This window comes from Thermobia domestica, chromosome 2 (assembly GCF_964235325.1).
Source record: "Thermobia domestica chromosome 2, izTheDome1.hap1.1, whole genome shotgun sequence".
Lineage (NCBI taxonomy): Eukaryota > Metazoa > Arthropoda > Insecta > Zygentoma > Lepismatidae > Thermobia > Thermobia domestica.
This window is the reverse complement of record NC_137455.1, coordinates 318,246,633-318,265,085: the sequence shown is the minus strand read 5'-3', so window position 1 is coordinate 318,265,085 and position 18,453 is coordinate 318,246,633. Positions and strand designations below refer to the sequence as shown.

Here is an 18,453-nt window from a genome sequence, read left to right as displayed (position 1 = left end):
ATCTCGAGAATTACCAACTCTGCTCAAGTGGCAAATTTTCAAGAGCGCGAGGGAATTCTGCAGTTCAATACGAAGCAGCGACATCTATGTCATTGAGAGAAGCGTGGATTAGATCTGCAAACGAAAATTTTAACGAAATATTTCTAATATGTCCTATTATATGCATTATCAGCGAACTCCAAATATATGAATATATGCTAAGTATTAACGTATAGATAGAGCAAATAGTGGAAATTACTTATGGAAAAAGACGAATTGTTAGCCCAATCGTAATGAAAAATTGTCTTTACTGTAGAACAGGTTTCAGTTTAGTAAGAAAGCAAATAACTCAGTTAGTAGTTCATTGTGAGACGCGGTGTAGTGCGCCTCGTGTGTGAGCTCCGCTGTAACTTGGTTATACGTTCGCCTTGACGGCGTTTGTGTTCGGTACAATTTCAGTTGTGTGTCTGTCAGTGTACCTAACCCGGATTTCTGCATAGTTTGGTTTAGTGAATTTTAGTTGTTGTGTCACTCTACAATAGTTTTGTACCACTTACAATGAATGCTTTACGTAAAAATACAGCTCGAATTGCATTTGACAAGATGACGCGTAATATCAGGCCCAGTGTAGCCAGGATACAAGCTTGGTTAGCTAATGAATTGCAATTACACATTCAGGATATTGCAGCGATTCAACTTCATAATGAGGATTATAGTTTGTACATCAAGTTTAAATGTCAAGATTACGTGGACACCTTTCTTCGTCAGCACCCGGAAACCATGAACTTTGAGCATGAGAACGGCACAATAAGTCAAGTACAGTTGTCCAGTGCAAATATACAATCTACGCGTGTACGCATATTGGATCTCCCCATGGAAATCACTAATGATGAACTTAGTCCAGTGCTTCGCCCCTATGGCCAAGTGATACATGACACGGAGGAAATGTGGTCCAGTACGTTACCATTTCCAGTTTATAATGGCAGTAGACTCGTTCAAATGATTTTAGGTAAACATATTCCCTCTAAAATAGTGGTTCGTGGGTGTCGTGCAAGTGTCATGTATACACATCAGCCGCTAACCTGTTTTATTTGTCTGGCCCCTAACCACGTCGCTAGTGCATGTCCACGGAAAGTTAAACCCCAGGTGATATCTACTTCAGCTACCACTGAATTTAAGATGACTCAACTTTTCAGTGGTAAGATGCCGACAACTCCTAGTTATTGCCCTTCTTCAACCGATTTAAAATTGCCAACGGTTTCTAATGCAAAACCAATGGTCCTAGAAAGCACCCCCTCCCCTTCGGCTCCTAATTTACAGGATGAGAGGAATTTTCCTCAGTTGCCCCTCAAGAGTGAATCTCTTCAGTCAGCTGTATCCGAGAAGCAGAGTAAAGAGGGTAGTGCCCCTCATGCCACCTCCAAGATGATTCCCACTACTGCAACGAACCTGTCATCTGACCTCTCGCCTGATTGTAACCAGCCTGAAGTGGCTTTTAACCAAGCAGCACATGTGACTCCCCCTGTTGTATTAGAGCCTCCGTTACAGCCAGTGCAAAGTGAAAACGTGTCAAAGAAAAGGAAAACAAAAGTATCTAATGAACGGAATGACGTAACAAGTGCTTTATGCGTGTGGTTTTCTAGTGCAGTGTCTCCCCTCACTCCAGCAAATGGTGAAAACAATGTTAGCCAGTGATTTGGTAAAAACAACATGTTCCACGTGTTTATATCGTTCTGCAATCTTACACGTTTCAGACACGAGACCAACAACACACCGCACAGCTCCTCTCTCTCTTTTCTTCCAAGGTTGATAGTTGCACGGTCTGGTAGTAATTTTGACACTAAAGTAAGATTTACGTAATATTGACTGCGATACGACAGCTTTATTTACATTGTCTTTTTTTATATGCTCTTATATAGGTTGTTTACAAATGTGCCGTCTGTTAAGAAACGTACCAGAGAGGGCATTTCCTTTCTTTTTGTTTCTGCTGTTCTTGTGCGCTATATCTGGGTCAATGCAAGAAATTCGTAAGCCAAATGTTCGATCGTATATTACATTAAACCTGAATGGAATTCAAAGTGATGTTAATCGGAATCTATTACGAAGCTTTATCAACCAAACATCGACTGACTTTATTTTATTACAAGAAGTGGCGTTTGCAAAATTTGACTTTTTACCCCAATATATTGAATATGTCAATATAGGACCAGCGCACAGGGGTACAGCTATATTATGTAAACGAGGTATAGAGGTCTCAAATGTTATTCATTTGCCGTCTGGCAGGGGTATTAGCATTACTTGTGACAATATTACGATCATTAATATTTATTCGTATTCTGGCACTAACAATCGAATAGCACGGGAACAGTTTTACTCTACTGAAATCTTACCATTGTTTCCGAATGTTCCGAATAATATAATACTTGCAGGTGATTTTCATGCTGTCTCTAGAGCCATTGATACCACTGGGAAGTTTATTCCCTCACCTGCCCTACAGCAGCTAGTTTCGTCAATACCTTTCAAGGACGTCTGGGTACACCAACGGTGAGATCTCCAATTCACTTTTAAAAATTCTACTATGAGCAGTCGGTTGGACCGAGTTTTGGTAACCACTAATCTACTATCCTCCATCACTGATATTCATTTGAAATTAGTTCCGTTCAGTGATCATGCTGCAGTAATCTGGACATGTAAATTTGCGCTAGGTGTTTCTACAACATGTGGAAGAACAGCTTGGAAACTGAAAAGTCAATTACTTACTGACGCCGACACGAAGTGTTTGTTTAGAAATAAATGGACGTACTGGTTCCGCCAACGTCACTACTACCCGACACTACCCAACTGGTGGATCAAATATGCAAAGTCTAAAATAAGAAGTTTTTAAAAATAGCAAGGAGGTGAAAAGAAACGAGAACAGCGTGAAACCCTGGCGCATCTTTACAGAACATTGCATGAACTTTGGATCCTCCCCAGCTCCACGCAAAATATGATTGCAATTGACATGCTAATGATGTACGCATATATGCTCATACCCTGCCAGACGGAGACTGTTTGCCCGAAGAACACATTACATTTTATCACTATATGGCGCAACATAAACGTTGTGTTGGGAAGGTGATTGACGCCCTGAATCATAATAATACCATACTTACGGCCCTCCCTGACATTCAAAAAGTTTTCTTTGGCCATTATACAACGTTATATGCTGCCACTACGGACCCTCCCCAAGGGTATCACGATTATTTAAATATGTTGCTCCCACAAACAGACCTTAACTGCACAACTAACAGAAGCGGAAATCCTTCACACTGGATATCATAGGCGTGGATATGGCGTGGATATGGTAACATTATATAATGAACTCTATGCTACTCCGCACTTCCTTCAAAATGATGGTCATGTGATCTATATTCCTAAGTCTTCTGATGCCAACACTGTCACACAATATAGGCCAATCACCTTGCTCAACACCGATCTCAAATTGTTTAATAAAGTTCTAGTGCGACGCCTCAAATCAATATTTCAAGACAAAATTAGTCCATTTCAAGCTGCTCTCAATACACATAAGAATGTTTATTATGCGCTGACAAAGATTCGGGATGTTGTAGATTATTTTACGTTTGATAGCAAACCGGCTTGCCTGATATTCCTTGATTTTCAAAATGCATTTGATCGATTATTTCATGCCTTTCTGTTTGCTGTGCTACGAGCGTATAATTTTCCGGAAGTTTTCCTTAACTTTCTCACTCACATTTATAAAACAGCCACGGCTACGCTTCAAATAAATGGTTTCTCTACTGCTCCCATTCCATTACAGAAAGGAGTTCGTCAAGGTTGCCCGATTTCCATGTTTTTGTTTGGTCTCACACTAGAACTTTTATTATATAAGTTAGCTGCATATATACAACCTGATCTGAATGACCTGCAAAATATATCAGTTACTGTCTTTGCCCACGATGTTAGCCTTAGTTGTACCACTCTACAACAATTTAACTATATTATTGACCAATTACAACAATTTAGTGCTCTTAGTGGCGAACTGCTTAATTTACAAAAAACGAAAGTGTTGCCCTTTCATTCTTGGACTATGGACGGCATACTCCTATCATTTGCGAACATTGAACTGGTTACGAAAGTGAAAATCCTGGGCATAACATTTTCTAATTGAGACAGTTTACAGTATGAACATATTTGGGATCCTCTCATTCAAAAATTACGAATGCTCAGTCTAGATCACAAATTGCGCAACTTAAACCTAATCCAACGTATTTGGTACATCAATAGTTATTTATGTGCTAAATTATGGTACTCCGCTCATATATATCCCATTAGTGATTTCTATGTTCGTAAAATAAATTCCCTGATTTGTTGGTTTCTGTGGGCAGGGCATTATTTTTGTGTCAAGAGTGACACTGTTACCCTACCCCTTGAACGTGGGGGCTTGAACCTAATATCAGTCAGAGCTAAATATATTGCATTCTTTCTAGCTAATAATTATAAACAATTTCAAGTTACTGACCAAATCACCCACCAATGGATTTCTTGTTGGATCTCTTCCCTCCCTGCACCTAATCCTCTTAATATGATGTCATTCAAACATGCCCCGGTGTATATTCAACACTGCATGCAAGGTTGGTCCTATGTTCCTGTATCTGATCCAACCAACTACTCCCATATCCGCTTTCTATCCACACACTTCCACGCACCTCTTTGCAATAATATCGTTTCGCGTATCCAAATTAAATTTCCAACAAAAAATTGGTCCAGAATTTGGTACAATATTCATAACACCACGTTGACATCAGCGGTTGTGAGTGTCTGGTATACGATAGTGAATGAGCTCGTACCTACTCAGGTTAAGTTAAAACGTATCAGCTTACTCCCTACGGATATGTGTCAACAATGTAATCAGGAAGACACGCTAGAACACAGACTGATGTTGTGTCTTCACTCTTCTTCTATCTGGGCTAAATTACAACGCCAGTTAAGTGCGATTTGCCGAGATCCTGCACATAAGTTTGATCATAATTATGCTTTGTTCCCAGACTATAAGTTTTTTCCAATCACGAAAAACAATAGCGTCACATGGTTACTTGGCCAAACGATTTTTTTTATCTGATGGACACATATCCGTATGGAAATGAATATGCATATGTGTTGTTTCTTAAAACTGCTTGAAAACAATTTTCTGTAAATGTAGCTAAAAATATTTTTCAAATTACTTACGTATACTATGTACTGATTATCTGTCCTAATCTGTTTTAGCTTCATGTAAATCTTCTGCAAATGGCAAATAAAAAAAGTTAGCTAAAGCAACGAGTCTGTATGAGGAAAGTAGTGGGTTCGAACCCCATGGAAGTGCTGTTGTCGTTTTTATCACTAAGGTTATTTTATTTATTTTTTATTTGGGAAAGAATCAAATTGTAACATATGTGTAAAACTCATGACGATACCAAAAAAAAGAAAATGTCGTCGCATTTGCATTAGTGTCTCTAATTTTTGTTTACAAACAGTTTTGTGATTATTTACCCTGTGCTCATTGCTCACTACATGCTCACTGATGTATAACGAATGCTTTCCAGTAAATGTTAATTCTAATTTGGAGAATTTTATAAAGTTTCACAATTTTTCTCACTGCATAGTCTTCTATCTACGTGTTTGGATATTTTGATAACAGATGTCCCTATTAAATGTTTAATTTTCCCTATAAATATTTGTATTGAATTGAAATTGTTTTGAATTTACTACATAAGGAAAGTAGCCCGAAGGAGGAGAACTCAAGTAACTTATATTCTACGTAAAAGAAACCTATTGTAGAATGATGATGCTTCTTACCTCCAGCACATAACTTAACGTTAGATAGTCAGAGAGAGAAAAATCCTGTTTTTTCCTTACCTATGACCAGTCATCTTAAGGCTCTAAATGTAATGATTCGTGTCACATAATTTCGGCTCTCCAAAGACATTTATTATTATTATTATTATTATTATTATTATTACTAAATATGCCACCCTTACCTAATGTAGTAACTTTAGACATCTTAGTTTAAAGTGCTTTCTTTAGTAATAATTTGATGAACCACGTCACAAAATTTAAAATGTATGAGGGGGCACGACGTTTTATTTCCCCCCTCAATTTTCAGCACCCTCCAACAGAAAGTATATAATTTCTGAGGAGTAGGGCAGACTAAATGAATAAGAAATATATTTAGAGCATCCTTTCCTCCTTCGTGAATGGAATATCACGTAGCATTTTTATTCTATTGAAGACGATCCTAGGCCGTAAGGTTAGGTAACAAAAGAAATACCTTATATATTTATAGCTCTCCTTGACTGCAATATTACCTCTTCCTTATTTGTTCGAGGCTGCCCTACACAACCAAGGGTGACAAAAAGAATAGGAAAAGTGTCTAAAGATTACAAAGCACTTTATATTTTGTCAGGAACAAGGGAGTATGTACAAAGCATTGCTTTCGTTAACAAGTGTTTTACCCTTGAGTCGCTTATAAAATTAGGCAGAATAAATTTTTGCCGATCATTGTTCTAGAGGGATTTGTTCAGGATGGTTTGGTGTCGGACTAATAACGATGAGTATGTTTATTTACATCACCGTTAAAGAAATAGCAAACTATCTGAAAGGAACTTACTTAGGAAACATATCTTCCTTGTACTTAGACAGAGCCCACTCTGAAAAATGCATCTTGCGTTTTGAGTGAAAGTTCTATGGGAGTATTAGAAAAATATATATATATTCCCGTTTCCATGCTGATGGTAGAATTGCTTAAGTAGTTATTGAATTACGTTCGAAGCATAGGCGTAAATAGCGCCCCCCCAACCCTGTGGCGTGGGAACCGCACAAGCTGCAAGGCCAAAAAATATACAGAAAGTATGGAGGGGCGGAGCAGAGAAAATTTTCACACGGGCAAAGTGACTTTTTGGCGCCTTCCCCCTAGTGCTAGTCTATATTTTACATTTTATCATAGTGTTTTTATTATTTTAAACCAATTTTTCAAAAAGAAATCCATTACATAGGAAAATTTCACAAAGAATATGGCCCGCTATGAACAATACGAACTCCGCCCCCGACCTGGTCTAGTGGCTAGCACGCCTGCCTTCTGTGATACCGGGTTTCAATTCCCGGTGGATTTGTGTTAAACGAGAAAAGTGGTTCGGATTCCACTATAATTAGTATGCACATCTGCCTTGGCTATTAAGGCATAACCGTGGAACGCTAAACTCAAGCAAACAAACAAACAATACTGACTTCCCGGCACTCTTTATTCTACATGCCATCTCTCCATTTTTCGATACAGCCCCCTTAGTACTATGAAAGTCTCTTCTTTCACAGTGAAATGGAAAAAGATCATGTAATTGCCACTACTTTACAAGAATATAAACCAAAAACGTCAGTAGAAAACACATTATAAAATTTACTTTTTGAGGCTCGTTTTGGCGCCCCTCTTTCTCTGGCGCCCCTGGCAGTCGCCCGGCTCTTGGTCCGTCCCTGAAAGTACGGACGCATAACTAATGTTTGCGGAGGAGAGGTTAACCTTCATCTTATGCCACTGGTCACAATTTGATTGTTGCTCACATAAGAAAGATAAAAACAATAGTAATAAAAACCCTTACTCGTACTGCGCTCGAACTAACAACCTAATTCGTACAGACTAGTTGCTCTGACCAACTGAGTTTCGATTTCCTATGCGAAAGAAATCTGTTATATTAAGAGGCATGCTTTTCATTATCAAAACTGTTCGAAGTAATACGAACAAGGCTTAATAACAGAGACCGAACTGAATTACCACTGGAATGACCTTGAGGGCAAATCACCAAAGGGTAGCGATAAACGTAATTTCAGCATGTATTTCTGTGGACTTCTGTTCAGTATTCCTATCTGTCAGTCATGCTTGTTCGTAGGAGTAATATTTTACAAACCTAACCTTTCGATAGAGCACAATGGCAGAGAACCTAAGGAAAAGAATTCTTGTCCTTGTGAACCACTATGTGCACCATGTGCAATAAAACTGTCGTGTCTCCTTGAAGTGATATTTCATTGAAAATAACTCGTTTTCGTTTATATAGTCTATCCCAACTTTTTGAAGGTTTCAAAATGAGGAAAGGTTACTGTCAAACAAGGACGCATTTAGGGGTGGGTCCAGGGGTTCCGGACCCCCTCTGAAATCTTAACTTTTCTGTAAATTTAGCCTAATTTTGGGTATCATCTTTTAAAATTTTATTATAATTTCTCCTAATATTGAAGTCGGACCCCTTCCGAAATAAATGACTGCATACGTGTCTGCCGACAATTTTCAATATATTCGTTAAATAATAAAGTAAAATAACTAAATTAGGAGCAAAAAGCTTCAACACGGGTTAACGTTTGTCCACTGCCAATATTGTTAGAAGGGATATTAATAGCAAAAACTGCTAGTCAATACTGAACCTTGGAACGTCATCCCGAACAACAAGCCTATTATTTAGAACTACATATGAAACATTTTATCAAAACTTATCCAGCTTTTATCTGGCATGAAATTATTATATACACCAAAATTCACTCTCCTAAAATGTGTATCTAAACATCCCGCTACGTATGTACGAAGCAATGAAAATTTTTTATCGAAATAGATGAGCAGGAAACTGTAACAGCCAGCCATTTTATTTAAATCGTAATAAACCCTGTAACCGTGCGTTAACGTGAAGACAAAGCTTGGTCTATTGGTAAAGGGTTGGAAAAATAAAAACTCAATGTTCGTAGGTCCGAATCTATACACTCACCACAATATTTTATTCTTATGTGTAACGATGAAATAAGAAAAAATGTATATCCGTTAAGACAAAACTTCAATCATGTCTGAAGAGAACAATACTAAAATAGTAACACAATGACGTCATCCAAGAATTATTTCATGTAGCGTTTGGACGAAATTACAGCTGTCAACAATTGCAGATGTAAAAACAGGCTGATAAGTGTAATGCAGTCTAGACTTCTGAATGCATTTACTTCCTGAAAACTTCCGTCTCGTCATTGGTATGCCGTTAGTCATTGTAAAACCTTTCAATTGGAAGTGAAATGACACAAACTAAAACAGTTTTAAATCAATAAATGTCTATGTGTAAAAGTAGGTGTCTCTTATCTGTAGTTCTGAGTTCCCTTTACTTTGAAGTGACAAATGAAAGAAGAAAGTATGGTGTTCGAAAAAAATCAAATGTGAGATTTCAATGAATTTACACGTATTATAGCCCCTAACACCAAAAAAGTTTTTTTTCGATACATCTCCATCTGTTTGTCGGTCCGTTTGCTACACTTTTCTGTGCACTCGCCTAGAGGCCATATCGTTCAACTTATCTGCACCAAATTTTAGTTCAAGATTTTCATAGTATTTCCTATAGTTTTTTTTATTTCCCTCCTACTCCCAAAACAAGGGTAGTTTCCTGTACGATGATAATAAAAAAAGATATTTTCTCATAACTGGCTCTAACGATCTTGTTTTCTTTCTTTTTTATATAAATCAATATTTAATTAACTTCCCTATTTTGTGGTATGAGGCATTTATCTAAGGAAAATCTACAAGGGGTAGTTTATACTAAGGGGTGAGATTTTTCTGTGATTTTCTCAAAATGAACTCAAGTGTTTTCGTTCATATTTCATAAATAAACATTTCATTAATAACTTAACAATATGGTAAAACTCGTTTGTCCTAAAAAATGCGAGGTGTAGTTTATTCTTGGTGGAGTATGTTGTCTGGGCGATTTTCTCAAAAATGACTCAAAAGAGTTTATTCATATTTGAAAAATAAATATTTCGTTAATAACCGAACAATATAACAAAACTCGTTTGTCCTGAAAAAATATGCGAGTTTACTCTTGGGGGTGTTTTTGCAATCTTGTCAAGCAATGAGTCAAGCAATCTTGTTCGTACTCAGAAATAAATATTTCATTAAAAACCTAATAATATGGAATAACTCGCTTACCCTGAAAGAATCCTCAAGAGATAGTTTATTCGGGGAGTTATTTTTCCCTCACGATTTTCTAAAAATTACTCAAACAAATTTATTGATAATTCATAAATAAGTATTTCATTAATAACCCTATATTTCAGTATAAGTCATCTCTATACAAAACAATTACAACGGATAGTTTATTTTGGGGTCAACGTTATTTCCCCGACAATATTCTCGAATGACAGGCGATATTGTTCAAATTTCGCAAATAAATATTTCATTAATAACCAAAAGTATATCTTAACTCATTGTTCGAAACAATTCACAAGAGGTAGGTTACTCCTGACGTGTTCTTTTGGAATGACTTTCTCAAAAATGACTCATTTGATTTTTTTCAAATTTCATAAACAATGATTGCACTAATTGGTCTATTGTATGTCTAATGAAAATGTGCTCAAAGTGTGAGTTAGTTTTATAGTGTGGATTTTCTTCAATCGAGGTCTTTTTATTCGATAATCTGCATTCGATGTATTTGAATAATACGATAATTTTATTCGTATTTTCCAAATACACACTTCAGTAACAACTGCGGCCTAACAGAGTTAAGAAATTGAATTGAAACAGTTTAGTGCGGTGGCCCTGTAATTGAATATTTAATGGTAAATTCCCTAGCTTTTTGGGTAAACTCAGACTTTTCTTTTTCGAGCGACAAAAAAGAGAAGAAAATATAGTGATTGTGAAAATAATATATTAAATTCAGATTTCAACTGATTTACATGTTTCATGGCGTCTACATACCGAAAATGTGACTTTTCGACACCCGTCCTTCCAGTCCGTCCGTTCGGTACACTTTTCTATGCACTCACCTAGAGGCCATACCGTTCAACTTATCTACACCAAATTTTAAACTTATGGTTTACATAGTATTCCTACAGGAGATTTTCATATTTTTTCCTACCGCCTAAAATAAGTGTGGTTTACCAGCAGTCGAAAATGGAAAAAAGCTATTTTCTCAAAAATGGTTTTTACAATTTTGTTTATTTTTCATTAATCAATATTTAATTAACAACCCTATATTGCAGTATCAGATATTTCTCTTATAAAAATTTACGAGGGGTAGTTTATTCTTAGAGGTGACTTTTTCTCAACGATTTTCTCAGAAAAGACTCTGGTGAACTTTGTACACACTTCATAAATAAATATTTAACCTTACAACATGGTATAAGTCAATTGACCTGAAAAATATATGATTAGTAGTTTATTCTTGGAGTTGAATTTATTCCCAGTGAGTTTGTCAAACACGACCAGTTGGCAACCCTGTATCTTGACAACGAAGCTGAATTCGAAAACTGCAAGAGGACCATTTGTCTCCTTTTGATATCAGAATCATCACCCGAAGTTTGTGGACATCTTTCAGCTTCACCCTTAATGAAGCTTCTTTTCGAAAAGTTAATTATTAACTTCAGGCATTGTTTATCTTTTTTAAATCACAAACGCCGTTATTTATTTTAAGGCAGAGAACTACTTCTGAGAGAATAGATCTTAGAAAATAATTTAAAACTTAGACTTTTGTTTTCGATACATTCCAGACAAGACGAGACATTTTACAAGCTATCTCGTGTCCAAAACATTTGAATGTCTCGTCTTATCTTGGATGTCACAAAGCGCGTCTCGTCTCTTTCTCGAGACATGTCTTTTCTCGTGCGCATTCGCTAACACTTGGAAAGGATAATCATTCTACTCAAAGCATTGTTTTTATAATGGTTGCATATTTATGATAATTGCTGTCAATATAAATTACAGTCCTTTCAGCTGAATTAATTTTTATTATTATTATTGAACTTAAAATTAAATGCAATATCTAGTTTAACGTTGCACGATTATGCACCTACGCTAAGGGAGAATGATGATGAATGAAATGGCGAAATGAAGAAAGTGGGAGGAAAATGGAAAATCTGAAGCAAACACATACCCATGCACACGGTATTTGTCCACCTCAAATTTCACTTGGCGCGAAGTGGAATCGAGGAACGGTCCCCCTGGACCAAAGGTGAATACTTTATTATTATTATTATTATTATTATTATTATTATTAATAATAATAATAATAATAATAATAATAATAATAATAATAATAATAATAATAATAATAATAATAATAATAATAATAATAATAATAATAATAATAATTGAAGCGAGCTTAACGAGTTTCAACCGTCCGACTCAACCAACGTTTGGGTGCCTGTTCGTTCGTCTGCTCCATGACAATTTCTCATAAAAGACATTTCATTTTAATGAAACTAGTAAGTGCCTTCTTTTAGCTTTTCGAAGTAACTATTGCTTGGAATTTGAATATGCAAAATATAAGAGGTAAAATTAACCAAATGGTGCAAGTTTCCACTCATGTATAAAAAGTAATTTTGCAATATCAACTACGTGAATCTTGTCCCATAAAGAAGCCGAAACCCCTACACGGAAGAGCCCTCCAAGATTTGATCATTGTCCACACGGACTGAAATTGTCATTTGAAGCCAAGACTTTAATATGAAGCCAATAATTTCTTTAAAGTAGACGAAAAATTCGAAAGTTATAAGCATTTTCATATTTTTGCCTTTTCCCATAAGGGAGCTGTAGCCCTCTATACTGAAGAGACCCCTCCCCCCGCCGAGATTTGATCATTGTCCACTCGGACTGAAATTTTCATTTGGAACCAACACTTTAATACGAAGCAAAATATTTCTTTAAAATAGAGGAAAAATTCGAAAGTTATAAACATGTTAATATTTTTGCCTTTTCTCATAAGGGGACCGTATTAGCCTACACTGAAGAGCCCCACGAGATTTAATCATTGACCACTTGGACTGAATTTCGCATTTGAAACCAAAACTTTAATATGAAGCCAAAGTTAAACTTTTACATCAATTTGAACTGACTGGGTTCCGGTTCACCCCACTAATGTTTAGTTTAGTTAAGTGGTAATTTGTGACAGCTTCACATCATCAAAAGAATGTTCCACTTCCCCGCCCCTCCCCCAAGAGTTCGTTCTGGATCCGCCACTGGAATCAATAGACACTTTTGCTATTCTTTTTGTCACCCTTGATTGTGCAGGGGTCCCCTCGTACAAATAAAGATGCGGTAATATTACAATCAAGGGCGCTATATATATTAGGTATTTCTTTAGTTGCCTACCCCTAACCGCACAGGGCCATCTTTGGTAGAATAAAAAATGTTACGTGATATTCCAATCATGAAAGGGGAGAGGATGCTGTAAATATGTTTCTTATTCACTTTGTCTGCCCTGCTTATCAGAAATTACTTTCTGTTAGAAGGGTACTGAAATGAGAGGGGCAAAATAAAACGTCGTACCCCCTCCTACGTGGTTGCTCAAATAATTACTACAGAAAGCATTTTAAACTAAGATATTTAGGATTTAAACTAAGAAACTAAGATATCCTTACATTATGTAAGGATGGCATATTCAGGATTATTATTATTATTATTATTATTATTATTATTATTATTATTATTATTATTATTATTATTATTATTATTTGAATGTTTTTGGAGCACCGAAATTTTGTGAGATGAACAATGGTATGTAGAGGTTTAAGATGGGTGGTCATAGGGGAGGAAAAACCATGATTTTTCTCTGTCTGACTCTCTAACGTAAAGATTATATGCTGAAGGTAAGAAGCATCATGATTCTACAATAGGTTGCTTTTACGTAGAATATCAATTACTTGAGTTCTCTTTTTTCGGGCTACTTACCTTATGTAGTAAATTCAAAACAATTTCAATTCAATACAAATACATTGTAAAACTTTTCCGTAATTAAACATCTAGGTAAAATTAAACATTTAATAGAGACATCTGTTATCAAAATATCCAAACACGTAGATAGAAGACTATCTAGTGAGAAATATTGTGAAACTTCATAAAATTCTGCAAATTAGAATTAACATTTACTGGGAATCATTCGTTATGCGCCAGCGAACATATAGTGAGCAATGAGCACAGGGGAAATAATTACGAAACTGTTTGCAAACAAAATTAGGGACGCTAATGCAAGAACGACAACAACATTTTTTCTTTTTTTTGGTATCGTCATGAGTTTTACACATATGTTACAATTTGATTCTTTCCCACACAAAAAATAAATAAAATAACGATAGTGATAAAAATGACAACGGCACTTCCATGGGGATCGATCCCACTACCTTCGGCATACAGACACGTTGCTTTAACTAACTGAGCTATTTGCTACATATTTACGTTAATACTTAGCAAATATTCATATATTTGGAGTTTGCAGATAATGCACGTAATAAGAAATATTAGAAATATTCGTTAAAATTTTCATTTGTAGATCTAATCCACATTCTCTCAATGACCAAGATGTCGCTGCTTCGTGTTGAACTGCAGAATTCCTCGCGCACTTGAAAATTTCCCACTTTAGCAGAGTTGGTAATTCTTGAGATTTCGGTCGATTTAATGTTTTTTGCTTCTAATTTATTTATTTTAAGCTAATATCTAACACAAATATTAAAAACGGGTTTGTTATTAACCTGTCCTGCTGGGGAAACCTTCCGAAATTTCGAACATATAAAGAAAACGAAGATATTTTCAAAAAACTTCAAAATAAAGAGACGGGTCATTTATTTTGCTTATAGTGGTACAAAGAACAGACCTGCCTGCTCGAACTAAATCAAGTCTGGCAGAAGGATATATGCTGGAAATGTGAATACCAATTGAAGTGCATGACGTCATATGTTATAAAGAGCACGTTGCACTAGTGTTTCATATGTTTATCGACGCTACAGACGTTTATAGAGACGAGGTCATGTTCTGTCAAATGTTTGGGAGATGGTGTGCAATGTTCTACTAGTTAGGCACCGATTTTCCCAAGAGTATTTTCTAGTTTGATTTCACGGTGTGACATATGTGTCAATGTTGATAGCTACTGTGTGCCGAAATAGACAAAATATGGTATTTTGTTATGACATTATATATTTTTGATTGTAAGGAAGGTTTCTTGAGAAAAAGTAACGAAACTTACCCTCGAAATGTATTTTGTGTATGATACAAATGTTTTATTCAGAAAGGCAGTAGAATTTGTTTCCCATTGTCTACTTAAAAATATTACTTAAATGTTCTGACGGATGACTAATAAGTGCGAAGTGCTAAAAAAAACTGCATATTACTATAAATATTCTTGGATTTAGAACCTAATGAAGAAGTTATATTCTAGTAGTTATTCATTGCAAAATATGTTCCTTATCAAAACGATTATGTCAATTAATAATTAAGTAACTGTAAACTTGTTTATTTGGAACATTTATCAATTTGAATTTTTAAGTTCCACATATTAAATATTTTAACTTCAGTTGTTTCAATGATTATTATACTAATAAACTACTAAGCAACTGAAATAACGTCCATGGAAACGACTGTATTTTATTATTATACATATAATTATATTTAAATCTGTTTCCTTTCTGCACGTACAGGCAGAGAATAAACATTTATTGTAGCGTGAACTCTTTCCGTTTCACTATGGTTTCCTTTTATTTTACAGGAGAGTAAGTCACGAACTCACTAAACCCAGACACAAATATAAATCAGAATAAAACATGAAATGATTATTCTTCCCTTACATCTGAGTTATGCTGAAAATGAGTTTTAACTACGATTACTCTAAGATTACCTTTCTTGTAAGAGATGTCATCAAACATTTGTTTAATGTCACTGGGGAAACTAACATTCCTGGACATTGGTCCCCTGTTATAAGTTGAATCGTATTCCAATACTGATTGCAACTCATCTTTAACGAACTGTTCGTCATATTTCCAGTCAGGCTGTACCTATGTGGAACACAAAATGCAATAGAAATCACGTATTAGAAATAATTATAGTTTTCAGAGTGAATTATGTACATTATTAATACATAGTGAGATACTAGTTCATCGTATATTCAACATTCATTATATCTCTATTAAAATATGAAGATGATAATATCAAAACAGTATTTTTTCTTAGTAGTATATGTCTTGTTCAAAGTACATTATATGATCTTGTCTTTAACAAAAGAAGAAGTGTAATGTGTGACTGGCTTTATGAGTGAAACCCAATAGTCGATATATCAGTTACGGGCCTAATATTTGTTCCAGAGCTATAATGATGGTTTGCTTATTATGAAGGCAATGCAATTAGAAGGCCAATTGGAAGTTAGTTATTCTTTTCTGGGTTTATACCTAATTCCCTGTGGTAACGTTTGTTTGCAAGCATTAGAAAATCGAGACATCAAGTTATTTGTTGATTAGAAGCATCTAACGGCTTTTTAAAGATAAAATATGAGCCTTACGAAAGAGCTATTATCTCGTACAGTAGTTAAAAACATATGTACACATACGAATCAAATATTAGTTTGTTGAAGGATTGTTAAGCGGGTATATGTAAGATTTTCAGCATTGTCAACTACAGTTACTTGGAGTTTTATTTCATCCGGTATGTGTTCATGCATGAGAACAAAAATGATGCACTTAATAGGTATCACAAAATGCAACTAAAACTATGTAGCTAATGAAAAGTGTGTAAATAACTAACATTTCAAACATTGAAGGCATCGCGAATAGCCAACAGAAGACAGTATTGTCAGAAATAAGGACTTTAATCCTAGTCGTAACAGGCGCTTGTGAACCATGAGAGACTGAATTAGCACAGCACAAAAAGATGAAGTGTCAAATATAATACGTCGTCACCATATTAGACAGCATTACTATTATTTAGCGGCGTTGAAAAGGGACCACATTATGGGGTTGCATGAAGTAGTCTGGAAGTTTATGTAATTGTCAGACATGTGGTGCAATCCGATCTCATTAAGGCTGAATGTTTGAAGTAGTGCACACGTAAAAGCATCAACTCAGAACATGAAGTTTTCGATCGAACACTACAGACTACAACACAGAAAGATCATTAAATTGTGCATGAAGCATTACGTAACCTATGCATCAATCATCCGGATATAAATAGTGCACTTGCACAAGATCCAGTGCCATTCCGCACCATATCTCGACGACTGGTATCATCTGGATTACTATCATCTGGATTATCATGCACCGTCACCTACATAAGTTGTCATTAACACCAGTGCATGAATGATAGTATGTGCACTGGATCCGCATTCAGGTAGCATGGAATCCTCATGAACGACAAAAGATCATGTTCAGTAAAGAGTCTTGATTCTGTATTATGACAGATAGCCATAGTGTGCGTAGATGGTGGCGCGATATTTTGGAAGGGTATATCGGCATTACTAGTAGCATCATGGAATGAAAGTTATCCCATAACACTATCAGTCACTTCTCGTAGGAATCCATTTACGGCATCGTGATAGCTGAATTAGATTCTGCATTCTCGTATGCTACCCCTTCTACGAGAGGGTGCTGGTACAATCTTTAAACAAAGCAACAGCCAGCTATACACAATATGTGTGTCTATCGACTGTTTATTCGTATTAAGGTTCTATTCTGCCCAGCAAGAGAATTGATCGTTTCCCATTTTAGCACACTTGGGATCTACTCGGTCTCCATTACCAACCAAGCAAGATCTCGAGGCGATAGGGACTAGCTTGTCAGAGTCAACAATACGACGACTATCAGTACATTTGCAACCCGCATTAACACATGTATCCGTGGCTCAAGGTATGCTACAACATGCTTATATGCAACAGATATTACGCTCATACAATCAACCATGACGGATTGATCTTATATTGTACTTATTTCAATAAAGTGGAATGACCTTGAAACCATGAAATTGCATTTCATTGACTCCATTTCTTCTATTTCATTTTTTGTCAGTGGGTATAAAGACAGATATGTAGACACATCAATAGACAGACAGATAAATAAATAAATAAATAAAATTTAAATTCATTTGATTTGCAATTTAACATCTTTTTCAATAACGAGGCTATATGAGACTTGGACCTGCAGCTTAGCATGGAATCCGAAACACATGAGCTCCAGGAAATAAACCTGGTTGTCACATCGCAAAGACGTGTACGCTAAACGTTTTACCACGAGGGAGGCCTAGATAGTGTGTTGCTGACAAAAGTTCAATACGTATAACTTACAACCCTCTGAAGAGAAAAATAAAATACAAAGTGGGATGAGAAAATATCAGAAATCATATAGAATGTAGACTTCTCTTTCTCTCACAAGCCCCCTATCATGAGGTGAAGGACTTACTCAAAACCCACATTTGGCAAAATAAGTAATTTGATACATCGTTAAAAACATCATCAAAAAATTAATAACTTAATCTTCTCTAATAAAATATTTTTTGTGGAACACTGTTTACGAAGATTTGGTTCTCTTATTTTCTAAAGAATGATAAAGACAGGTTGTTTCAAATTTAATACGTGTATCCATTTTCTTAGGTTATTTTGGTGGTGTTATATCTCCTGTCTCAAGGTTCAAGTATTCCTTTCAAGTCAATGAATATTATTTTCGCATATGAAAATTATCAAG

The 18,453-nt window shown here is 35.7% G+C and overlaps 1 protein-coding gene across 1 annotated transcript in view; it reads right to left on the bottom strand.

Annotated features, from left to right (window-relative positions):
• LOC145678643 (aminopeptidase N-like) overlaps positions 1–18,453 on the bottom strand; it is a 102,949-nt gene that overhangs the window by 57,954 nt on the left and 26,542 nt on the right. Inside the window, exon 6 of the mRNA XM_081749009.1 lies at positions 15,627–15,783. Coding sequence (XP_081605135.1) covers positions 15,627–15,783 — 157 coding nt within the window. The remainder of the gene's footprint in view (positions 1–15,626; positions 15,784–18,453) is intronic.